This window comes from Trichechus manatus, unplaced genomic scaffold, assembly GCF_000243295.1.
Source record: "Trichechus manatus latirostris isolate Lorelei unplaced genomic scaffold, TriManLat1.0 scaffold00115, whole genome shotgun sequence".
In the NCBI taxonomy this organism is placed as follows: Eukaryota; Metazoa; Chordata; class Mammalia; order Sirenia; family Trichechidae; genus Trichechus; species Trichechus manatus.
Genome location: NW_004444051.1, coordinates 6,686,106 through 6,710,063, shown reverse-complemented (window position 1 = coordinate 6,710,063; position 23,958 = coordinate 6,686,106). Strand labels below are relative to the sequence as shown.

Below are 23,958 nucleotides of genomic sequence, written 5' to 3'. Positions count from 1 at the left end.
CATATGTTCATGCTTGGTGGGAGAAAAAAGGATTCTAAACTCAAATTTATCTTGAGATGTGAGCTTAAACACTTTTCTCCTCATGCCTGCTATCTTGCACTTGACGCTCTAAGAGGGCCTCTGAGTCATGAGGAGAATTTACACATAAGAGATGTTTTGAATCCATTAAAAGTTCAGAGCTTAAGAGTTGTTTTCATATCTCTTGAGTCAGATAAAATAAGATTTTACAGAAGGTAGTAATTAGGTGACGGGCAGACGCCAGGCTTTGGTTTTTAATATGATGATCTCTTTCTTTCAGTTGGCGCGGTGCAAGTCTGAGGGTCAGCAATCTTGAAAGAGAAAGATCGCTGAGACTGGGCAGGGGGACATCAGATCTATTTCTTTGGCGGATGTCAAGGCAAAATTATTCCGAATATAATCTGAAATGCATTTGATCCTACAGTAGATAGTTTAATAATTATTGTTCTGCCTTATTAGCAAAGCCTGTCTTTACTTGGCTACCACCAAAATAAGATTTAAGAAAAAAAAAAAAAAAAACTCACCTATGATATTAAGATTCAAGTGATTTTTGATGTGTGTTCAAGATGAAAATTTCTTCTTCACAATTTTAATGACCCAATAGCAATGATGCGTTTGGGGTGACGAGGGGAGAGAAAAATTACTTAGAAATGATGTCTAATTTAGAATTGCTCCCGCCCAAAAGTGATACAGAAAGGCTGATGGGACTGTGCTGTCCTTGTGTGACTATGTGAGAGAGGTTTTAAAATGTCCATGTTCTCCCAAATACATGAAAAGGCATAACTAATTCTAATTTTAATTTTGTCAATCCTGTTATATGCCAGCATGCCTATAAGGCTGGTGGGCTATGCAGATAACATTTTTCAACTTAGATTTCAAAAACTCAAAAATACTAATGTCTTTGGTTGGAGATAATGGGGTATTCCTGATTAAAGTGTATTAAGATGTTCCCAATTTGGGGAATGTCTCGAAGAATAGTGGAGAAGGGTAGCTTGGCACCCTTAACCCACTGCATGTCCCGGTATCTGGTAAGGACAGGAAGCCCAGGGACAGAGTTGTCAGTCAGTCATGGAAGGGAGCTGACATGTGGAATACAATTGCAGGGCCTGGCAACACCTGTCAGGGACAGAAGAACTCATTTAGAAGCTGTACTGCAAGATGGGAAGACAGGTGGCAACTTTCTTACAGGGATATCTTTTATTTGAGCAGAACCAGACCAAATGTTCCTCATTAAAACTCATTTTGCAACATGTTCTAATGTGAGCTAATCAAGTGTGTATGTATGTGTGTTCAGAGAAAACTCAGCGGTGGGCCATCTACAGGTCACACTTACAAAGTCTCACCATAGCTCAGAACAGCAAGACAGGTAGCACGAAATGTCTCTGCCTAACCTAAGGCTAGCTTTCCTCACATGGCCTTCTGTAGTGAAAAAGGAAATACCACGCTTCGCTCCACAAGACGCAATGTCAAGTAGATAAAGTCGGCTTGGTGGGAATCTCTGTCCTGGATAGATAGGCGTTTTAATCATTATGTGGTACCTTGTTTTTCTCGTTTCTTTATGCTGAGTTACAAATGCACCTCTGATGTGTTGCTGCCAGGGCTTTGCTTAGTGTGCCAAGCTGCTCATCTGCTTTAGCATTTACACTGATTATCCGTAAGTTTAGGAGCCCTGGTGATGCAGTGGTTAAGCGCTCAGCTGCTAACTGAAAGGTTGGCAGTTCGAACCTACCCAGCATCTCTGTAACAGAAAGACCTGGCAATCTGCTGCTGTAAAGATTACAACCTAGAAAACCCTATAGGGCAGTTCTTCTCCGTCACATGGGGTCACTATGAGTCGAAAATTGGCATTTGTCTTAGTTATCTAGCACTGCTATAACAAATACCACAAGTGAGTAGCTTTCACAAACAGATATTTATTTTCAGAGGCTAGAAGTCCGAACTCAGGGTGCCAGCTCTAGGGTAAGGCTTTCTCTCTCTGTCAGCTCTGGAGGAAGGTCCTTGTCTCTTCAGCTTCTGCTTCCTGGTTGCTTGGAGATCTCCATGTGTCTTGGCATCAATCTTAACCCATCTCTGCTCATTTGCTTGATTATTTAATCTCTTTTATATTTCAAAAGAGATTGACTCCAGACACAGCCTACACTAATCTTATATCATTAACATAACAAAGACAGTCCATTCCCAAATGGAATTATAACCACAGGCATAGAGGTTAGGATTTACAACACATTTTTGGAGGGCACAATTCAGTCCTCCATATCATTCCACCCTTTGGCCCCCAAAATCCATGTGCTTGCTATATGAAAAACACATTCACCCCATCACATCATCCCAAAAGTCTTAAAGCAACCCCAAGTCCAAAATCTCATCTTCTGAGTCATCTAAATCAAATATGGGTGAAACTTCAGGTGTATTCCATCCTGGGGCAAAATTCCTCTTCATCTGTAAACCTGTGAAATCTAGAATACAAGTTATCTGCTTCCAGAGTACAATGGTAGAACAGGCACAAGGTAGACATTTCTATTACAAATGGGAGAAACTGGAGGGAAAGAAGGGATAATGGGCACAGAGCAAGTCCAAAACCCAGCAGAACAATTTACTTTAGCTTTCAAGGCTTGAAAATAATCCTCTGTTCTTTGGGACCATCTGGGCAATAACCCTGCCCTCCAGAAGTTGGGTGTTGGCCACACCCTCTAGATTCTGGGTGGAGGCTCCTCAGCTCTGGGCTTCAGCTCCACCTTCCAGGTCCACTGGGACAGCAACTCTGCTCCCTCCACTTTGGGCAGCCCCATTCTCCTAGTCCATCTGAGTGGCAACCCCACCACCTCAGCCCCAGCAGGCCCTATTTTTCTGCCTCTTGAGCATGGCAGCCCCACCCCCTCAGCTTTGGGCAGCAGCCCCATCCACCTGGGAAATTTTAACAACATCCCCACACTCGGGAACCAACTCTTTGGAACCAAGGAGGCTGTGTCCCCACCCTTTGAGATTCAGGAGACCATGGCCCCACCCTTTGAAACCCAGCTGGCCCTGCTTCCTATGCTTCTTCCAATAGTTTTGCTGATCTCCAAGCTGCTCCAGGGATGGTCTTTTCTTTTCTTGGAGAACAACAGATGTAACTCCTTTGGCCTGTTTCCTGCCTGTAGCATTCCAGGGGGCAGACAGCGTTCTTTCCTTTCGTTCTTTCTCTGTCCCCTTCAGTCTAAGCTGATGGGTTTTCTGCTGTGGTAGTTGGTTAGATCCATCAGTCACAGGCTTAATCTCTTTAACAAAAGATCGTGTAGCCACATCCTTGGTGAACATTCTAGGCTTTTACTATTAGGCATCTTAAAACTCTTCCAGCCTGTACCCATTACCCAATTCCAAATCTGCTTCCACATCTTAGGCATCTGTTAGAGCAGCACCCCACTCTTCCAGTACCAAATTCTGTCTTAGTTATCTAGTGCTGCTATAACAGAAATACCACAAATGGGTGGCTTTAACAAACGATATTTATTTTCTCACAGTTCAGGAGGCTAGAAGTCCAAATTTAGGGTGCCAGCTCTAGGAGAAGGCTTTCACTGTCTGTCAGCTCTAGAGGAAGGTCCTTGTCTCTTTAGCTTCTGCTTCCTGGTTTCTTGGAGATCTCCATGTGTCTTAGCATCTATCTTACCCCACCTCTGCTCACTCACTTATTTAATCTCTTTTATATCTGAAAAGAGATTGACTAAAGACACACCCTACACTAATCTTGTCTCAGTAACATAACAAAGACAGTTTATTCCCAAATGGGATTATAACCACAGGCATAGAGGTTAGGATTTATAGCACAAATTTTGGGGGGACATGATGCAATTAATAACAGCATCTAAAAACAACAATGCACAAGTTGGGAGTCCCTGCGTGGCACAAACAGTTAAGTGCCAGCTACTAAACCAAAGGTTGGCAGGTCAAATCTACTCAGAGGCATCTCAGAAGAAAGGCCTGGCAGTCTACTTCTGAAAGAGCACAGCTACTGAAAACTCTGTGGAGCACAGTTCTTCTCTGAAATACATGGGGTTACCTGCCATGAGTTGGAATCAACTTGACAGCAACTAGTTTTATCCATAAGTTGGGCAAGTGACTTAAAGACAAAGTTAACTAGTAGTAACTCCTTCACTGGGGAGGATTAAACAAGAGAATGTATGTAAAGTACTTAGAACCCTGCCTGGTACATAGTGAATGCTCAATAAATATCACTTCTTCTACTTATTATGTTTACATACAGTTTTTCCTCCACTTTTCTTGCTTCATCATTATGCTTTTGATTCTATGGCCATATTACGTATTATAATTTATAAATGTTTTTGATAAGAAGGAAGAACTGGAGGAAAAGGCCTCTGAACAGCATTGACTTCCTTCCATTGGAAGCTGAAGCCCATCCAACTCACAAGAAAAGGATACTTGCAACTATATGAAAATACAAATATAAAATACAAAGGAACAAGTCAAAATGCAAATATCCACTCAGAAAACATTGGTTGACCACCTTCTAAATGCCCTTTCCTCCAGGTCTCCATCTCTTTTGGTGGAAAGATCTCTAAGTAGAACAAATTTGGGAGGCCCTAGAGATCCGTTTTCTCTCTGTGTTGGGTAGCTTTGCTAGCTGCTGGCTCAGCAGGTCTGAGTGAGCCCAGTGAAAGAAAAAGATCTTCACAGACACTGAGCCCTGGATACCCCCTGACTTCCCAGGCTGTTTCCTCCACTAGGAAGCTTCATGGTCAACCAGGTATACAGTCATCTAGATATGCCCATTACCCTGGCCTGTAAATGTGCAGAGTGTTACACTTCTATTGGAGCACATTCTGTGGTATAACTGGTCTAGCTATGCCTGAACTAAGCATACTTTCTGATGGAATGATGAGAGCTTGGGAAACCACATATACCATGGGTAGTAAGTAGAGGAATGCCCCCCAAAGATATCCATGTCCTAATCCCCAGAACCTGTGAATATGGACCTTACATGGCAAAGGGGACATAGAAGGTATGATTAAGTTAAGGATTTTGAGATAGGGAGATTATCCTGGATTATCCAGGCAGGCCCAGTGTTATCACACAAAAACAAAATCAGTTGCCATCAAGTCAACTCCAATTCATGGCAACCCCGTATCTCATGTAAACCCCTTGGAGAGTAAAGGCAGCCCCTATGCAATGTGCTGCCTTCACAAGTTTTAGTGAAGACCACTTGGAGCAGAGCACAGACCAGGCATTGTTCTAATGGTGTGGTCAACAGGCATTTATTACACACAGAATAAACAGGACAGTGATGAGTAGAACAGCATATATCATCATCAGCCAAGATTCCCCAAAGTTAGAATCCCATCCCAGGGTAATGTTAGATCACATCCAAGCACACCCCACTTTTTTTTTTGGTTTTCATTTTTTTTATTGTTGTAATTAGATGAAGTTTACATTTCAAGTTAGTCTCCCATATAAAATTTTTATACATAAATTGGTATGAGACCTAATTTCTTGCCCCATTCTGCGACAGCACACTCCTCCTTTCTGCCCCTGATTCCCCATGACCATTCAACCAGCTCCTAACCCTCTCTGCCTTCCCATCTCACCTCTGGACAGAAGTTGCCCCTTTGGTCTCTTGTATTTACTTGACTAAGAGGCACACTCTTCACGAGTATCACTTTTATGTCCCACAGTCCAGTCCAATCCCTGTCTGAAGAGTTGGTCTTGGAAATTGTTTTAGTTCTGGGCTGATAGAGAGTCCAGGGGCCATGCTTTCCGGGGCACCTCCAGTCTCAGTCAGACCATTAAGTCTGGTCTTCTTACTAGAATTTGAGTTCTGCACCCCATCCTTCTACTGCTCCATCAGGGACTCTCTGTTGTGTTCCCTGTCAGGACGTTCATTGGTGGTAGCCGGGCACCATCTAGTTCTTCTGGTCGCAGGTTGATGAAGTCTCTGGTTTATGTGGCCCATTCTGTCTCTTGGGCTAATACTTTCCTTGTGTCTTGGGTGTTCTTCGTTCTCCTTTACTCCAGGTGGTTGGGACCAATTGATGCATCTTAGATGGCCGCTTGCAAGCTTTTAAGACCCCAGACGCCACTCACCAAAGTAGGATGCAGAACATTTTCTTAATAAGCTTTGTTATACCAATTGACAAGCACACCCCACTTCACGGCTTGGGAGGAGAATGCCTAAGTACCTCTCTCTTAAAAGGCTAAATACTAACATTACAGCCATGTCAGTGTGCCAAATAGCATGTATAGAGAACAAGTAGGGGAAAGGGAGTAATAAAAAGGGGTAATAAAAGGTAAAAGGAGGTACTAAAAGCAGAAGGTCCCCTGCAGGCAATGGACATCATTTATTATCCCTGTTTAGGGTGGGTGACCATCTCCTGATGGCTATTCTAGATTTTACTGGTGTCAGGTGCAGTTCTTTCTCTTTTACACCAAGCTTAACGGAGTTCTGGGTTTCTTCTTCTCCTCCTAAGGGACATACTTTACTTTATGTCCATTAGTAGCTATTATGTCCATTAGCAGGTAGGGAGACAGTGAGAGAGGTACAGCACACTGGTGCACTCAGCACCCTACACTGAACAAGCTCACGCCCAGGATTGTGGGGGAGACAGGAGTAACCAGGCCATTCACCACAGTGGGTAAGTGCCATGATGAGGGGGCCCCAGCAGATGTGGCTGGCCCACTGAGGAGGAGCACCTGACCCATTGTGTGGAGGGTGGGTGCAGTTGTTGAGAGATATTTTCCTTTAGAAGGTCATGTCTGAGTTGAGACCTGAGAAAATAATAACAAGAGGAGGCACAGGATAAACAGTGGTCAGAGGGGAGATAGCTGGTTCAGACTGGGAACAGAGCAAGGGCAAAGAGGAAATAAAAGCAATTTTTTTTCCTTTCTAGTTTCCTTGAAAACAGCATTAGATATTGATAGAAAAAGCAGGTATGAAAATGAGCCCCCCACACATCAGGTGAATCCCTCCTTATAAATTGTGGGATCCAGATTTCTTTTCTTGTATAGGATGGTTTTGGAGTCTCTGGGTGGTATAAACCGTTAATGCACTCAGCTGCTAACCGAAAGTTTGGCTGTTCAAGTCCACCCAGAGGCACCTTGGAAGAAAGGCCTGCTGATCTACTTCCAAAAAATCAGCCATTGAAAACCCTGTAGTGCACAGTTCTACTTTAACACACACAGGGTCACCATGAGTTGGAGTCGAATTGACAGCAACAATGGTATAGGATGGTTTTAGCTAAGAGCCTTCCCAGGAGGTTCACCACACAGATTGAGAGCACAGGGAGTAAGGTGCTGACTTCACGGTAGACATGGCTTCTCCGCGGTGGGTTTTGACTTGTGAATAGAGTGTCCAGGACAGGACATTACCTCAGTACTGTCAATAAGTGGGAGGCTCTGGGCCTCTCTATCTTCCAGACCACACTCCTTCTGTGATGTAGTGATAACAGCAGCCATTTTTTGTAAACCTTTTGTCTCCCGGGTGCTCAGCCTGGGCTCTGGCTATATTATTTCTAATCCTTTTGGGTATATTACCTCTAATCCTTTCAACAACGTTTTAAGATAGACATTGTTATTCCCATTTTGCAGAAAAGGTAACTAGGCTTAGAGAGCTTACACCACTTGCACAAGTTCACAAAGATGATAAATTTCTGAACGTGGATTCAGGTTCTGGTCTGCCAGAATTGAAAATCCATGCTCATCCGTTACACTGCATGCTTCCTAATGATATGTGCAAGGAACAAAAATTGTGTGGATCACCTAGTCTTACTTGAAAGGCGTAAAATTATGACTTTGAAATTTTACAAGAAGAATATCTGAGGCAGTTTGTATATTCCAGTGGAACCACAAAATACCATGGAATCAGTTAATCTGGTGTTTTAAATGCTCAACACTCTTAATATACATATTTCATGTAATCCTCATAACAACTTTGTATTGTACAAATAGTAACAGTGTCTCCATTTTATAGGTGAGGAAATGGAGGCAAATAGAGGATAAATGATTTTCCCAAGATTACTCAGCTAGAGCAGAGATTTGAGCTCAGTCTACCCCAGAGCCTGAGCACTTTACTACCTCCTAGAACTAACCCCATTTGTGCCTTGTGTCTTTAAATGTGGTCATGTTAAAGAATCTCTTTCCCTTCTCCAACAACCCATGTATAACAGTTAGAGGAGGCGCAAATTAGAGATAGTCTTGTTATCATCACAAATATCTTTCTTTCACTGATTGAATTCTGAACCCTAAAGTTTCTGAACATGAGGGAAAGGTTTTTTGCTGTGTTGTTTTCTTTATTTTTTGGGTGGGGGTAGTGGAGTGCATGTATTTGGTTCTGCTTTAATAGATTTATTATTTGGATAGGATTTGACTAGATAGACTTTTGAAAATTAGTAGATTAAGAATTAGCAAGTAAGTATGTTTAGGAATTAATCAAGGTAGCAGTAAGATTTACAAGGGGGAAAACAGCCCATGTTAACCAAAGTTAACACAGAGTGCATGATGGGAATTCTCAGTGTGTCCTTAGCCTGTTATAACTGGATAAATACATGGGTTTTTTTATTGGACAAAGATTATAGCCTGCCTTGTTTCAAATTTCTGTCTCAAAAAAATGATTTCTAAGTAGAATTTGATTTCTTAAAAGTTATGGGTCTGAGAGTTGACGTTTGGTTAGTTTCAATATGTAATAAAATTTCTTGTATTTGGTGCATTATGGTTTGGGAGATGCAAATGCGTTTTGGAATTTCTGGGAATAATAACCTTGATGATATTTAAGGGATTTAGGAAAGGTTTGAGCCTCTGTTTACTATTCAGAGGTATTGACCCTAGTAGGTTTTTTTCTAAAGTCAGTTATATGCTTTGCTTTGTGTGTGTGTGTGTGTGTGTATGTGTGTGTGTGTGTGTGTTGACTTTTATTTCACTAATGGTTATTTATCATCATTTCACCTATAAGCGCTTTTTATTACATTATAGAAATACTATGTTATTTTCTGTTTATGAACCCTGCTTCTAACTGTGAAAATATTCTCGAGTACATGTCTGAGCATCTTGGACTTTATGAGAAGGTCTTTGTGTTTCCTGTATTTCCAAACTACTTTCCCTTTAGTATCACAGTGATACCCCATTGTCATTGAGTCGATTCCAGCTCATAGCAACCCTATAGGACAGAATAGAACTAACTGTCCCATAGGGTTTCTAAGGCTATAATCTTTACGGGAGCAAACTGCCACATCTTTCTCCTACAGAGCGTCTGGTGGCTTCAAACTGCCGACCTTTCAGTTAGCACCCAAGCACCTAACCATTGCACCACCAGGGCTCATTAAAATGTGCCAAGTCAGTTGTACTCTGTCATCTGAGAAACTTTTTTAAAAAATCTCATGTGTAAACACAGTGTCATCAAACTCCTTCAGACTCCCTTAATCAAGATCTTGATTTAGTAAAAGGGGAAGATAATATAAGAAGCATAGTGCTGTATAGACAGGATATGTTTTCCTTCTGCTGTGTTGTCAAGCTTCCACCTTGATCTTAAAATGGCAGGTCAGGCAGGCTTCTTACGGCTACATATTGCAGAATGATTCTGGAGTGCAGCCTTGTCCACAAGGAACAAGAGGGAGGCTCAGTGCCAAAATGCTTCTGAAGGTTCAGTTATATTTGAATGGCTTAAATGTTTGAAGGGTGGAGAGTGAAAGTGAATGATCAAAGACGAATGACTAAGAGCTCACTTGAAAAACACCACAGATGGTGATTTAGTAGGTAGCTTTTCTGTTTTGAGGAGGCCCTGGGTGGTGCAAACAGTTAAGCATTCAATTACTAACCCAAAGGTTGGTGGTTTCAACCCTCCCCCCGCAAAGTGCCTCGGAAGAAAGGCCTGGTGATCTGCTTCCGAAAGTTCACAGATTTGAAAACCCTATAGAGCATAGTTCTACTCTGACACACGTGAGGTTGCCATGAGTCAGAATTTACTTGATGGCAACTAATTTTGTTTGTTTTATATTTTGAGCAAAATTCTATGGCAAATGGTGGGAGAGGGAAAAAGTTTGTTAAAATGTCATCAAAAGTCAAAGGACTTCTTTCAGATGCAGAGCACAGGCTTATTACCTGTGCGGCAGCTTTGTGAAGCAGAATGTATTTAAAAACCCAACCGAAGTCTCAATGCCTTAAGACTGAGAAGTCCTGCCCAGCTCAGCCTGATCCTTAGCCTGGCGTCACTAATCACCCAGTGGCAGCTTCTTGAGTTGCAAGCAGAGAACCAAGGACAAACTTTCTTAACTGGGGGTGTGGACAGAGATGGATTTTTTGAAGCTTGGGAGCTTAAGTTTCAGGGCCCCTCCCTTTGTTGGGCCCCTTCTAGGCCCTGCACCTAGGTTTGTATTTATAAATATATATATATTTTTCTTAAAGAGTTGTTAGTTGCTGTGGAGTCAGCTCCAACTCCTGGTGACCCTCGTGTACAACAGAACCAAATGTTGCCCGGTCCTGTGCCATTTTTACAATCGCTAGTGTGCTCAGGTCCATTGTGGAGGCCACAGTGTGTTCTGAGTGCCCTCTAACCTAAGGGGCTCATTTTCTAGCACTATATCAGACAATATTCTGTTGTAATCCATAGGGTTTTCACTGGCTAATTTTTGGAAGTAAATCTCCAGGCCTTTCTTCCTAGTCTGTCTTAGTCTGAAAGCTATACTGAAACTTGTCCACCATGGGTGACCCTGCTGATATTTGAAATATTGATGGCATAGCTTCTAGCATTATAGTACCATGAAAGCCATCTCAGTACAACAAACTGACAGATGGGTGGTAGGCCTTAAAGAAACCAAAAACACCAAACCTGTTGCCATCGAGTCGATTCCTACTCATAGCAACCCTATAGGACCGAGTAGAACTGCCCCATAGGGTTTCCAAGGAGCGGTTGGTGGATTCGAACTGCCAACCTTTCGGATAGTAGTTGAAAGCTCAACCGCTACACCACCAGGACCCTTAAAGAGAGTCCCCTCAAATTGTGTAAGCTTCAACCCCCACAAAATACGAATCCACTCTTGGGTAAGGGTGTTTGTGAACCTCCTGAAGGAATATGCAGCAGTACGGATGTGGCTGTGTGCATCTGTGCATGGACACGTCCCCATTTTTCTGGGGAAGAAGTCTATAGCTTTCATTGGCTTCTCAAAGCTATCTGTAACTCAAAAAAGGTAAAGGAGCTCTGGCCTAGGAGAAATTAATCAGCCCCTTAGTGCTGGTCTTGTAAACTCAAACTTATGAAGTGATGGTTTAATTACTAGATGCAACAACTCATGGCTCATGTAGAATATTGCTCTGAATACCTCTCAGAACACTTTGATCATCAGAGATGTAGGTAGGTATCTTCTTGGTCAGCTCTAAATCTCATCTAGAATATATACCCTCGTATTCACTCATTCACTCATTCATCCCTTAGCACTTACTGAGTTACCTGCTCTTTACCTGGAGCTATACTAGGGACCAAGAGTTCAGAGATAAATTAGGCAGCATCTCTGCTCTTGAGGAACTCACATAGCTTCTCTCATCTCAGCTGAAGAAGGATTCTGCATTCTTTTCCAGGATTGACAAATAAGTGCCATCCTTGAGACCTTGAGGTTATTTTTAATCAATCGAAGTGGAAAGCTTGTCAATATATTCCCAGCTCTAGAAACTCACTCAAAAAGCCAGTCTCACCAGAGAGCTGTCTCCTGGGAGCTTGGGCAGGTTTTGGTGCTCCACTGAGCTCCTGGCATTTCAGCCCCCTGCTTCGGAGAAGATGGCTCCCTTCTGTCCAGCTGTGTTAAGGACTCAGAATGCAGGGAAACCAGTAGGGTGCCGGCCCAGATACCTGAGGAACACGGAAGTAAATAATCATTTGACTGTCATTGGGGTTGAGAGATTTGGCCTTGTGGTTAACAGCTTTATTAATTTTGCAATTAGTCTCCTACAGTCATAGCAAGAATTCTTCTACATCTATTATATGTGAATATTAGCCAGTGGAAATTGAGTTGTATAAGTTATTTTCATTTCCCCAATTCTGTTCTTTTTACCTTTCATTACCCACTCATCTGAACACAAATTCTGTTGATTCTACATCACAAATCTTTTGTTCCTTCCTTTCCATCTCTTCTGCCATCATCTTAACATAAGTCCTTATTAGCTCCCACCTCAATTATTGTCACAGCTTTCCACTGGATTCTGTAACACCCTCTCCCTCCGAATCCACACTACACATTCCTTTTAGAGTTCCCTTTGTAAAACACAGTTCCTATGCTTGTACCATGCATGGTCAGATAGAGCTTCCCACGCAGAACCCAAAGGTGCCATCAGGACCCTATCCTCAAGGAGATTGTTAAAGAGTTTGAATGAGAAGTATAAGCAACGTAAAATGAGAGGTCAAAGAATGCTCTCCTGTCCCAAACCAGAAGAAGTAGATTTCTTGTTCTTCTACACATATACTTACTCCTCCCCCATAGTTCCTTCTAGCCAGAATGTCTCACCTGCCCCTCCCCACACCTGCCTCCATCTCTCAGAATGTTATTCAGGTTTCAACAGGGGATTTCCATGTTATATGAGGAGGCATCAATTCTAAAGCCTGTACCTAAAGTGACAATCTCATAAGGGAATAAAAATTACACTTTGAAACACGAGAACCACCCCGAGAGCAGTCAGGTACTCCTCTGTAAGAAGCACAGGGGAACCAAGACCACCTGAAGAAGCAGTGCAGTCATGTCTTCTAGCTTTTAGTGTTCTAAGTGAGGTTTCCCAATCTTTTCCTTGTCATGACACAGAGAGAAAATGATAGTATCTATATAGCACACCAGAGTAATTGGAGGGAGGTGCATGTGGGGGGTGGGTCCCTATAGCCACCTAGACCTTTCCAGGCCCCTGTGAAGGGACCCCTTCTGCAGCCATGCTCCAGCTTGGAATCTCTGTCCTAGGGGATGCATTTGTTGAATAAAGTAGTGGGGAGAATGGCCACACTTGTTCCATGTTTTTTTCCTCAGGCATTCTTTCTGAGTACATATGGTTGCATTTCTAAAAGTAACATACATTTGAGATATGATTCCACTCTACACACATTCTATCCTCCAGGAATGCTGCCTTGATTCTCCATAAATGCTGTTTGTCAGTCTCTCTTAGATAGATAAGGTGGGTGGGTGGCTGGGTGGGTGGATGGATGGATGGATGGATGGGTGGATAGATGGGTGGATGGATAGATAGCTGCCACTGAGTCAACTTTGACTCATGGTGACCTTATGTGCAACAGAATGATGGACTGCATCCTCCTCACAATCGCCAGCATGGTAGAGTTCATCACTGCAGCTGTTGTGCCAATCCATCTCACCCAGGGTCTCCCTTGCCTTCATTGACCCTCTACTTCACCCAGCATGATCCTCCTCTAGCAACTGATCCTTCCTGATCACATGTCCAAAACAAGCGAGTCAGACAGTTTTCTGTTGTGATCCATAAGGTTTTCATTGGCTAATTTTTGAAAGTAGATTGCCAGGACTTTCTACTTAGTCTAACACTGGAAGCTCTGCTGAAACGTGTCCACTATGAGTGATCCTGCTGGTATTTGAAATACTGGTGGCATAGGTTCCAACATCACAACAACATGCAAGCTACCACAGTACAACAAACCAGCAGATAGGTGGTGGCTCTCTCAAATAGTACATGTATAATCTATCTAAAATCATTAAACTTGGTCTGACCCTTCAGGGAAAGAAACTCTGACTCATTTATACCTAACTTGGGGCCAGCTGGCCCATGGTAGATGTTTGGATATGCCTTTGTTAAAGGAGTAAGTAAATGGTTGCTCATTCTAGAAGCCTGTTACTTGGTTGATACCACAATAAGGCTCTTCTGCATCTTAAAATTAATTTTGTTCCCTCTCTCTTTCTCTCTTTATAGGAATTCAGAAATAGGTGTGGGAATCACTTGAGTTCACTCTCCCACACCTCTGCTGCCATTGAGCGAGGTTTGGTGAGTTCCAGGACAGTGCCGCAGATGCAGAGGCTACAGGAAGACTGCGCACTGAAGATCTCTGTGGGCCTGGCTCTGCTGGCTCTTCTTTTTGCTTTTTTTGTTAAGGTCTTTAATTAGAACACAACTGAATGAAGTGCCTGAGAAGAAGAATAACTTTCTAATTAAAATTCTCATTGAGCAGGAAAGCAGCCACATCAGCTCTCAAAGGGCAATAATTTGTACTGGTCCCACTGCCTCCTCTTCAGCCACACTTTTTAATGAGGCTCACCCTGTCTCACATTGAGCTGGACCCATTGGTTATTTGACCTAAAACCTAATAGCAGCTGCCATGGCATATCTTTTCAATTAAGCTCATTTTGATTTATTTTTAGCAAGAAAGTGCAAGTAGTTGCTTTTTTTTTTTTTAATCTCCAGTCTCAAGTCAGAACCTAATTTGTACAGTGGCTCTGGTCATCTTTTCCTTGTGTGGGAAGAATTTTGCATCTTAATAAATGTTTTTAAATGTCTTCTTTCTCTTTACACCTTGGTATTGAATTCACAATGCAAAATTCCTGAGAAGGTTTTCACAGCAGATGTGTTCCTGAAAGTTTATATAGAAACCTATTCTGGGAACTCGAATCCTTTTGGAATGCCCCTGAAGAGCCTGCCAATTAAAGGATTCTTGGCAATGTTTTGTGAGGTGCGAGGATTCGCTCACTTGTTTAGTACCCGCAAACTTTCAGAAATCATATTTGTCTAAAACAAGCTATGCCCCTTCTCTGATATTTTTGATTGATCGAATCAAATGTTTTCCTTCCTTCCTCACATCCTTGGCCTTTACTAAGTGAAGTGATTTCTTTTGCAATAAAGGGAATTGGTGTACTAGAGAAATCTTAGGTGTATCAGAATTTAAATAAGCTATTTGGATTGTGTGTTGTTGTTGTTAGCTGCCATTGAGTAGGCCTCCACCTCGTGGCAACCCCACACACAACTAAACGAAACACTGCCCGGTTCTGCACCATGACTATGATCAGTTGCAGATCAGACCGTTGTGATTCATAGGGTTTTCACTGGCTGATTTTAGGAAGTAGATCACCAGGCCTTTCTTCCTGGTCTGTCTTAGTCTGGAAGCTCCACTGAAACCTGTTCAGCAACATGCAAGCCTCCACTGACAGATGGGTGGTAGCTGTGCATGAGGTGCATTGATTGTATTGTACAGACACAGGGAAATAAAGGAGCCCTTGTGATGCAGTGGCTAAGAGCTCATCTGCTAACCAAAATGTTGGCAGTTCAAATCCACCAGCTACTTCTTGCCCCTTTGGGGCAGTTCTACTCTGTCCTATAGGGTCGGTAAGAGTTGGAATCAGCTCAACAGCAATAGGTTTGATTTTTTTTTTTTTTATGATTACCATAGGATTTTTTTCATCTTTAATCCGACACTCCTGTTCATCTCTTCCATTTATCTGAACATGTTTCAACCTTTTATGTATCCTTTCAGGAATCAAACCTTTTAGATCTTAAAAGATTTTTAAATTGAATTATATATCAGTTGGTAAATGAAAAAACAAAAAACTTTAGTGTTAGTACATTTCTCCCAAACCTGGTATATGCTTCTAAGAAAAAGTCACATTTAAAATGCAAAGCTTTCATCCACCTATGAGCAGCTGATATTTGACAAAGGCCCAAAGTCCGTTAATTGGGGAAAACACAGTCTAAAGATACAAATGGTGCTGGCATAACTGGATATCCATCTGCAAAAAACTGAAACAAGACCCATACCTCACACCATGCACAAAAACTAACTCAAAATGGATCAAAGACTTAAATATAAAATCAAAAACTATAAAGATCATGGAAGAAAAAATAGCGACAATGCTGGGAGCCCTAATGCATGGCATAAACACAATACGAACCATAAGTAACAATGCACGAGCACCAGCAGAGAGACTAGATAAATGGGAGCTCCTAAAAATCAAACACTTATGCTCATCAAAAGACTTCACCAAGAGTAAAAAGACAACCTACAGACTGGGAAAAACATTTTGGCTACGACAAATCCGATCAGCGTCTAATCTCTAAAATCTACAAGATACTACAAAACCTCAACAACAAAAAGACAAATAACCCAGTTAAAAGATGGGGAAAGGATATGAACAGGCACTCTGCCAAAGACGATATTCAGGCGCCTAACAGACACATGAAGAAATGCTCACGATCATTAGCCACTAAAGAAATGCAAACCAAAACTACAATGAGGTATCATCTCACCCCAATAAGGCTAGCATTAAACCAAAAAACACAAAATAATAAATGCTGGAGAGGTTGTGGAGAGACTGGAACACTCATACACTGTTGGTGGGAATGTAAAATGGTACAACCACTTTGGAAATGGATTTGGCGCTTCCTTAAAAAGCTAGAAATAGAAGTACCATACAATCCAGCTATCCCGCTCTTGGAAATACATCCTAGAGAAATAAGAGCCGTCACACGAATAGATAATGCACACCCATGTTCATTGCAGCATTGTTCACAATAGGAAAAAGATGGAAACAAAAGGTGCCCATCAACGGACAAATGGATAAACAAATTGTGGTATAACCACACAGTGGAATACTAAGCAATGGTAAAGAACAATGGTGAAGCTGTGAAACATAACATGGAGGAATCTGGAAGGCATTATGCTGAGTGAATTTAGTCAGTCACAGAAGGACAAATATTGTATAAGACCACTATCATAAGAACTCAAGAAAAGGTTTAAACACAGAAGAAAACATTCTTTGATGGTTATGAGGGGAGGGAGGGAGAGGGGAATTCACTAATTAGATAATAGACAAGAATTAGGTGAAGGTTAGGACAACACACACTACAGAGGAAGTCGGCACAATTGGACTAAACCAAAAGCTAAGAAGTTTCCTGAATACAATCAAACACTTTGAGGGACAGAGTAGCAGGGGTAGGGGTCTGGGGACCATGCTTTCAGGGGACATCTAAGTCAACCGGCATAACAAAGCTTATCAAGAAAGTGTTCTGCATTCTACTTTGGTGAGTGGTGTCTGGGGTCTTAAAAGCTTGCAAGTGGCCATCTAAGATGCATCAGTTGGTCCCAACCACCTGGAGTAAAGGAGAATGAAGAACACCAAAGACACAAGGAAAGTATTGGCCGAAGAGACAGAAAGGGCCACATAAACCAGAGACTTCATCAGCCTGAGACCAGAAGAACTAGATGGTGCCTGGCTACCACTAATGACCGCCCTGACAGCGGACACAACAGAGAGTCCCTGATGGAGCAGGAGAAAGGTGGGGGGCAGAACTCAAATTCTAGTAAGAAGACTAGACTTAACAGTCTGACTGAGACTGGAGGAAGCCCAGAAAGCATGGCCACTGGATTCTCTATCAGCCCAGAACTAGAACAATTTCCGAGGCCAACTCTTCAGACAGGGATTGGACTGGACTGTGGGCCATAAAGGGATACTCGTGAGGAGTGTGCCTCTTAGCTCAAGTAGATACAAGAGACTAAACGGGCAGCTTCTGTCTGGAGGTGAGATGGGAAATCAGAGAGGGTTAGGAGCTGGTTGAATGGACATGGGGAATCAGAGGTGAAGAGGAGTGTGCTGTCACAGTACGGGGAGAGCAATTAGAGTCACATAACTATATGTAGAAATTTTTGTGTGGGGAAAAAATAAATATAAAATGCAAAGCTGCCTATGCCCTTCAAGAGTCCTACAGTCTCATGTCTACGTGGGAGCATCCCCTCATTTCACAGCAGGATTAGAGAGAAGTGTTGGCAAAGTATAGGAGCCTGCCAGGAACCTCCTTTCTTGAGCTATCTGCAAAGCCATTTCTTTGTTAATAAACAGAATGAGTTCCAACGTGGTAGTTATTTGACAAAAACCTAGCAAAGGTGAAAATACTACCCAAAGCCTGGAGTCACACAGTATAGGACATAAGAAGAATGTTATGCCTACAACTCACTGGAGATGGGAAGGTTCTTTCCTACATCCATTCCCTCACTCTTCTACTCACCCCTCATCTATTTCTTCCCCCTTCTCTGGCTGTGTACTCTCCTGTCTTCCACTCTGCTTCCTCTAAGACAATGATACACCCAATTGTTCAACAGCCCCCTCACCACTGTGGTGCGGATTCTCAAGGAGTATTCCAGCTATACAGGATGCCCCCACGCACCCCAGTGGTAAACTCATAATCCATTGCCTTCAAGTCAATCTCTATAGGACCAAGTAGAACTGCCTTACAGGGTTTTTAAGGCTGTATATCCTTACAGATACAGATTGCCACATCTTTCTCCCACAGAGCATCTAGTGAGTTCTAATTGCTGACCTTTCAGTTAGCAGCCAAGCACTTAACCACTGTGCCTCTAGGGCTCACTTACCCAAGTGGTTCCAAGCCCATTGCTGTCAAGTCAATTCCGACTCATGCCAACCCTATAGGACAGAGTAGAACTGCCCCACAGGGTTTCCAAGGAGTGGCTGGTGGATTCAAACTGCCGACCTTTTGGTTAGCAGCTGAAGGCTTAACCACTGTGCCACCAGAGCCATTGTTCTTGTTGTTGTTAGGTGCTGTTGAGTCAGTTCAGACTCATAGCAACCTTACGTACAACAGAACAAAAACACTGCGCGGTCCTGCGCCATCCTCACAGTTGTTATGTTTGAGCCCATTGTTGCAGCCACTGTGTCAAGCCGTTACCCTCAATTAGGCTGCAACTCCACTCTGCTCTTTGGTCTGGAAAGTTAAAAAGCCACCGCCCTGTGGCAGGGACCAGATCACACATGGTATCAGTCACTATATTCCTACCAACTGGCGAGCATAGCAGTGGCCATGGTATGGAAATTATTTTTTCCATGACCTCCTGCTTAGGGGGAGGGAGAGGAGAATGGTGTGGTGGATACCTACAGCACAGTTCTCTGTAGACATGACTTTGAATGGGACTGAGCCTGGGAGCTTTAGGAGCAAGTGTGATCATCAGTAGAACTGTATCTTTCCAGCTCATGTCCTTCTTGGCCCTGAACTTCCCCTGCCCCTTGCAAGCTAGCCATGGCATGTGACTTCTCTGGTCAGCAAAATCTCAGTGGAAGGGGCATGTCCCCCCTTTGAGCAGACATATTAAAGGCCAGTGTACAGTTCACCATGTTTTCTTCTCACTGCTGTGGTGATCGTGGACGCACATTTCAAGATGAAGCCTCCCCCAGCCTGGGCCCCAAATCAGTGCCATGAGCTCAGTCCCCTGCCAGCATGTGCTAGACATGTATTGGTGAGCAAGAAATGAGCTGCTGTTGTGTTAAGCCACTGAGATTTTGGGGATGTTACCATAGCATAAGAACCCTGGGTGGTGCAAATGGTTAATGTGCTCAGCTGTTAACCGAAAGGTTGGAGGTTCAAGTTTACCAAGACGCACCTCAGAAGAAAGGCCTGGTGATCTGCTTCCTAAACATCAACTGTTGAAAACCCTATGGAGCTCAGTTCTACTCTGACACACATGAGGTCGCCATGAGTCAGAACTGATGCAATGGCAACTGGTTTTGTTAGAGCATATCCTAACCCATCCCAATTCATGCAAGGAGTCACCCATGCTAGGACAGTAGGCCCGTAGGTTAGTGTGCCTCATGTTTTATTTTTAGGTTTTCTCTTAGTACCAGGTTTTTTTGTTAAAATGTGGATTCTGCTCTGCCAAGAAGGAAACCAATAAAGATATCTTTTCAATGGCCAATTTTTTTTTAAGTAAACTCTCTATTACAGTAAAACATATATAGAAAAATGTGTATAAATCATAAGGGCATGGCTTGATGAATTTTCAAAAAGTGAACACACAATATAACCAGCACCAAGAGACCCCACCCCCATGTACCTTCCCAGCCATTAACTTCATCACCCCAAAGGCAACCACTGTCCTGATTTCTAACACTGAATATTGGTTCTGCGTTTTTATGAACTTTATATAAATTGGAATCGTCTAGTATGCAGTGTTTTGTGTATGGTTTCTGCTGCTCAACATTGATTGTGACATGTATCATATTGCTGTGTGCAGTGATAGTTCATTCACTTTCATTGCTAAATGGTATTCCCTTGTCTGAGTGTACCACATTGTATTTATCCATTGTACATCTGAGTTGTTCCTAATTTTTTTTTCTATTATGAATAATGCTGCTATAAACATTCATATACATATGTTTTGGTACATAAATATAAATGTTTATCTGGCAAATATATATCTAGAAGAGGAATAGCTGAGTCATGGGATTTGTGTATGTTCAGCTTTAGTAGATACTCTCAATGGTTTTCTAAAGTGGTTGTACCAATTTACATTCTGACCAGCAGTTTAAGAAAGCTTTAGATGCAATACATTTGTTTAATTGAATTTTTTTTTCTCCCCACTATTTCTTCTCTCTGTACTTTTGATATTCTTCAGCCAACCTTTCTCTGCTGCCTCCTTTCCATGGGTCAGTCCAATTTTAATAATAATTATAACCATTAATTTTTTTATCCCTTAAATATGCCAGACATTATGATATGTACTTTACAAGTGTTAATCCTGAAAAAGCAACTCTGAGATAGATATTATTATTATTCCCACTTTACCAATAAAAAATCTAAAACAAGATTAAGTAATTTGCCCAAGGGGCACCAAAACCAACCAAACCAAACCCATTGCCAAACCAAACTCATTACCTTTGAGCCAATCCCAATTCGTGATGACCCCATGTGTTACAGAGTAGAACTGCTCCATAGGATTTTCTCATAATATTTACAGAAGATTGCCAGGCCTTTCTTTCATGGCACCACTTGGTATGCTTGAACCACCAACCTTTAGTTTAGTAGTTGAGCACAAGCTGTTTGCACTACCAGGGATCTCCAGTGACCACAGAGCTACTAAATTGTAGAGGCAGGACTTGAACACAGCCTGACTCCAAAGCCTCTGCCCCTTGTTATACTGTATGCTCTTCCTGCCCCCTTCTCCTGTCTTTGACCTAAAATTGACCTGTGCTGGCAGATGTGTATCTAGGGTTGACCATGTGGATGCCTGGGTTCCGGGGGAGCCCAGCCCTTCACTCAATGTCTTCCTGCTCCAAGAGTGTGCATGGTACCTGATACACTCTTCTGTGAACATTCAAGGGTTTTTTTTTCCTCACAATCTTCCCCTGCTTCAAGTGTGAGATAGTTGGTTTGGGAAAATAAAGAATCCTTTGGTAAAATCTTTGTTGCTGGGAAAATGTGTGTCTAAACATCAGATTTCCATATGTCGTTCAGTCAAAACAAATGCTACTTCTATTGACTTCACTCCAGGTTGGAAATTTCAGTGATTATAAGATGTCATGGAGAGAGAATTAGAGTTCTCAATTCACAAATGAAGCTTGAAGAGGTTTTGTCATTATAAAACAAAAAAATGAAGGAAGGGAGAGAGAAAGGGAAGGGGAAAAAAAGGACAGAGGGAAAGAAGGATAATGAAGGGGGGGGAAGATATTCTCAATGCTTGTCGGCCCCCCAAGACACCCCAGGGTGCTGTGCTGAATTCCGAGAGTGCCAGGGGATATTTCTAAATTTTGAGGAAAACACAGCGCCATCTGTTAGTTACCATGCAAACTACTAGCTCAGAATAGCTCTGTTTCAATGTTAGATCATGCAACATTTTTTTGATTACTGGATATTTGGCAGTTGCTATAACAAATAGCAAGAATTGAGTGGAAATCATTGTGGAACAAGAAATGAAGGTGGTGATGTCCAGTCTTATTCCTAGCTTTGAGAAGTTTATCCAGTGCTGAATAGATGCACAATTTCTATTAATAAGTAATTGTAATTTTAGAATGAAATAAAAATATTTTTCTTTCAATTTATACGTATTATATTTTCAGTTACTGTAAGTTAAATATTAGAACATACCTACTAAGTTGTTTGGACCTAACTACTTTATAAACAGAACTATTAGCTATTTCTTTTGGCCTAGGGTGCCATGTACCAAGAAAGTCTGAGAACTTCTGCTCTATCATGCAAGCTAATTTTGAGGATCCACATTAAGCTTATATTTAATCAGGGGTCCTAAACACTTCTCAAAATATTTATCCCTTATTTTAAAACTAGTTTATCAATAGTGCATGCTTGATACATTTATACTGGTTTTGCCACTGAGCTTGATTTTTATGATGTTGTAACTGTTAAGGAGTTAAGAATCTGAATCAACTGGAATTTAGGCCTCAGTTACTGTTTCCAGTACAAATTTGAGGCAGGTAATATAAGGAAAGAGCATGAGATTTCTGACATCAGGAAAAGTTTGGTTTAAATTCCAGCCACACCGCTTTCTCTTATTGTTGCTTATCTGTAAAACAAGGACAAGATTTCCTTGCAGAGTGAAAGGTGGAATGAGATCACCCATATGTGAAGTACCATGTTATTGACACACAGGAAAAGTTGCTTTGCTACCTTTTCATGGTTACTTTTTCCACTTAGAGATGAAAACAAATTTTATAAATAAAGTTAGGTATTTTAAATTCTGATATTAACGCATGACCACCCAAAAGAATTATATGTGGAATAAAAAGGTTTCTGCCTCAAGGGACTTGGAGTCTAATTCTGACAAATGCAGCAAAGGAAGAAAAAGTCAAAGAAAATGGATTGCAGCTGTATTTGAGGAGATCAAATTAATGAATGGTGTAGAGTACAGATTTGGGTGGGCGAGCTAAGATCAAGAAGGAGATTTTCCATGGCCAAAGATGAAAAGAGCAAACAGATTAATAGGCCTAAAAGTCATGCCCTCCCCCACTCTGCCTTGCGGGTACAAGGAAATGCAGGCACTATTATTCTCCGTTGGCTTTCTGTCAATTATTTCTTAACAGCACTGTTTAGTAGAGTTGTATAGCTGAAATATCCCAACTGTATACGTTGAAACAAACGATTTCATTTGTTCTCTTAGTTTATGGGCATCTGAATACACTTATGGATAATGATGAATCAAGTGCTCAGAGAAAAAAAAGAAAAAACAACCCCACCCCCACCAAAAAATAAATAAATAAAACAAAACCCTGGGTCAAGGTAAGGGAAAATTTGGGGTTCAGAAAAACCTGAAGAACTAGGAATTTCACCTCTTAGGTTTATCTAATGTGCTTTTAATATACCTAATCATAATAACTATAGATGTTATCTTAGACTGTCTGATTCCAAGGCCTAAGCTTTCAGCTTCTACTTTTGCCCACAATTTCCATAGGAAGGAATAAAACAGATGTCGGAATCAACTCAAAGGCAATGGGTTTGGTTTTTGGGTGTTACCGATTTTCAAGTAGATATAAATCCGTTTCACCATGTTGTTTACTTGTTCTTTAGACTTGGGCCTCTTTACAAGGAGCTGCCATATTATGTAGCCCAACCTTTGTGAAACCAGAGCATACTATCCACATAGTGTATACGTAAGTAATGAGTCTAATTTTGAAACAAACAAACCACAACTTTTAAATTGAATGTTGTCTCCTTCAAAGAGATAACTTTGGGATGGCACTAATGACACTATCCTAAAGTAATTTCAGGTGTTCTCTTGTGATTCTTTGTACTTGAAAGAGGAATTTGTGTGTGATATCTTTATCCTTGCAGGGAGAGTTTGTTTTGAAGTTTTTGTTGTTAGCTGCTGTGAAGTTGGCCCCAGACTCATGGGGATCCCATATACTATAGAACAAAATGCTGCACGATCCTGTGCCATTCCCATGATCTATACCCACATCCATACCCATTGCCATCAAGTTGATTTCGACTCATAGCGACCCTATAGGACCAGAGTAGAACTGCCCCATAGGGTTCCAAAACTGTAATCTATAGAAGCAGACTGCCACATCTTTCTCCCATGGAGCTGCTGGTGGGTTCGCTGACCTTTCAGTTAGCAGCCGATTGCTTAACCACTGCACCACCAGGGCTCCTCCATGATCTATAACTAGCAGTAATTTAAAATATCTGGTGAGTAAAGCATAAGACTGAACTAGGTGTATTGATAGAGGTCCCTGGGAAAAC

The 23,958-nt window shown here is 41.8% G+C and overlaps 1 protein-coding gene across 9 annotated transcripts in view; it reads left to right on the top strand.

Annotated features, from left to right (window-relative positions):
• The window catches only part of CDKAL1 (CDK5 regulatory subunit associated protein 1 like 1), a 926,518-nt gene extending 912,127 nt beyond the window's left edge, over positions 1 to 14,391 (top strand). For all 9 annotated transcript variants that reach the window (XM_023738358.1, XM_023738357.1, XM_023738352.1 and 6 more), the window contains one exon: positions 13,906 to 14,391. In XM_023738358.1, coding sequence (XP_023594126.1) covers positions 13,906 to 14,097 — 192 coding nt within the window. In that variant the 3' untranslated portion in view covers positions 14,098 to 14,391. The remainder of the gene's footprint in view (positions 1 to 13,905) is intronic.
• Positions 14,392 to 23,958: the final 9,567 nt, after the last annotated feature.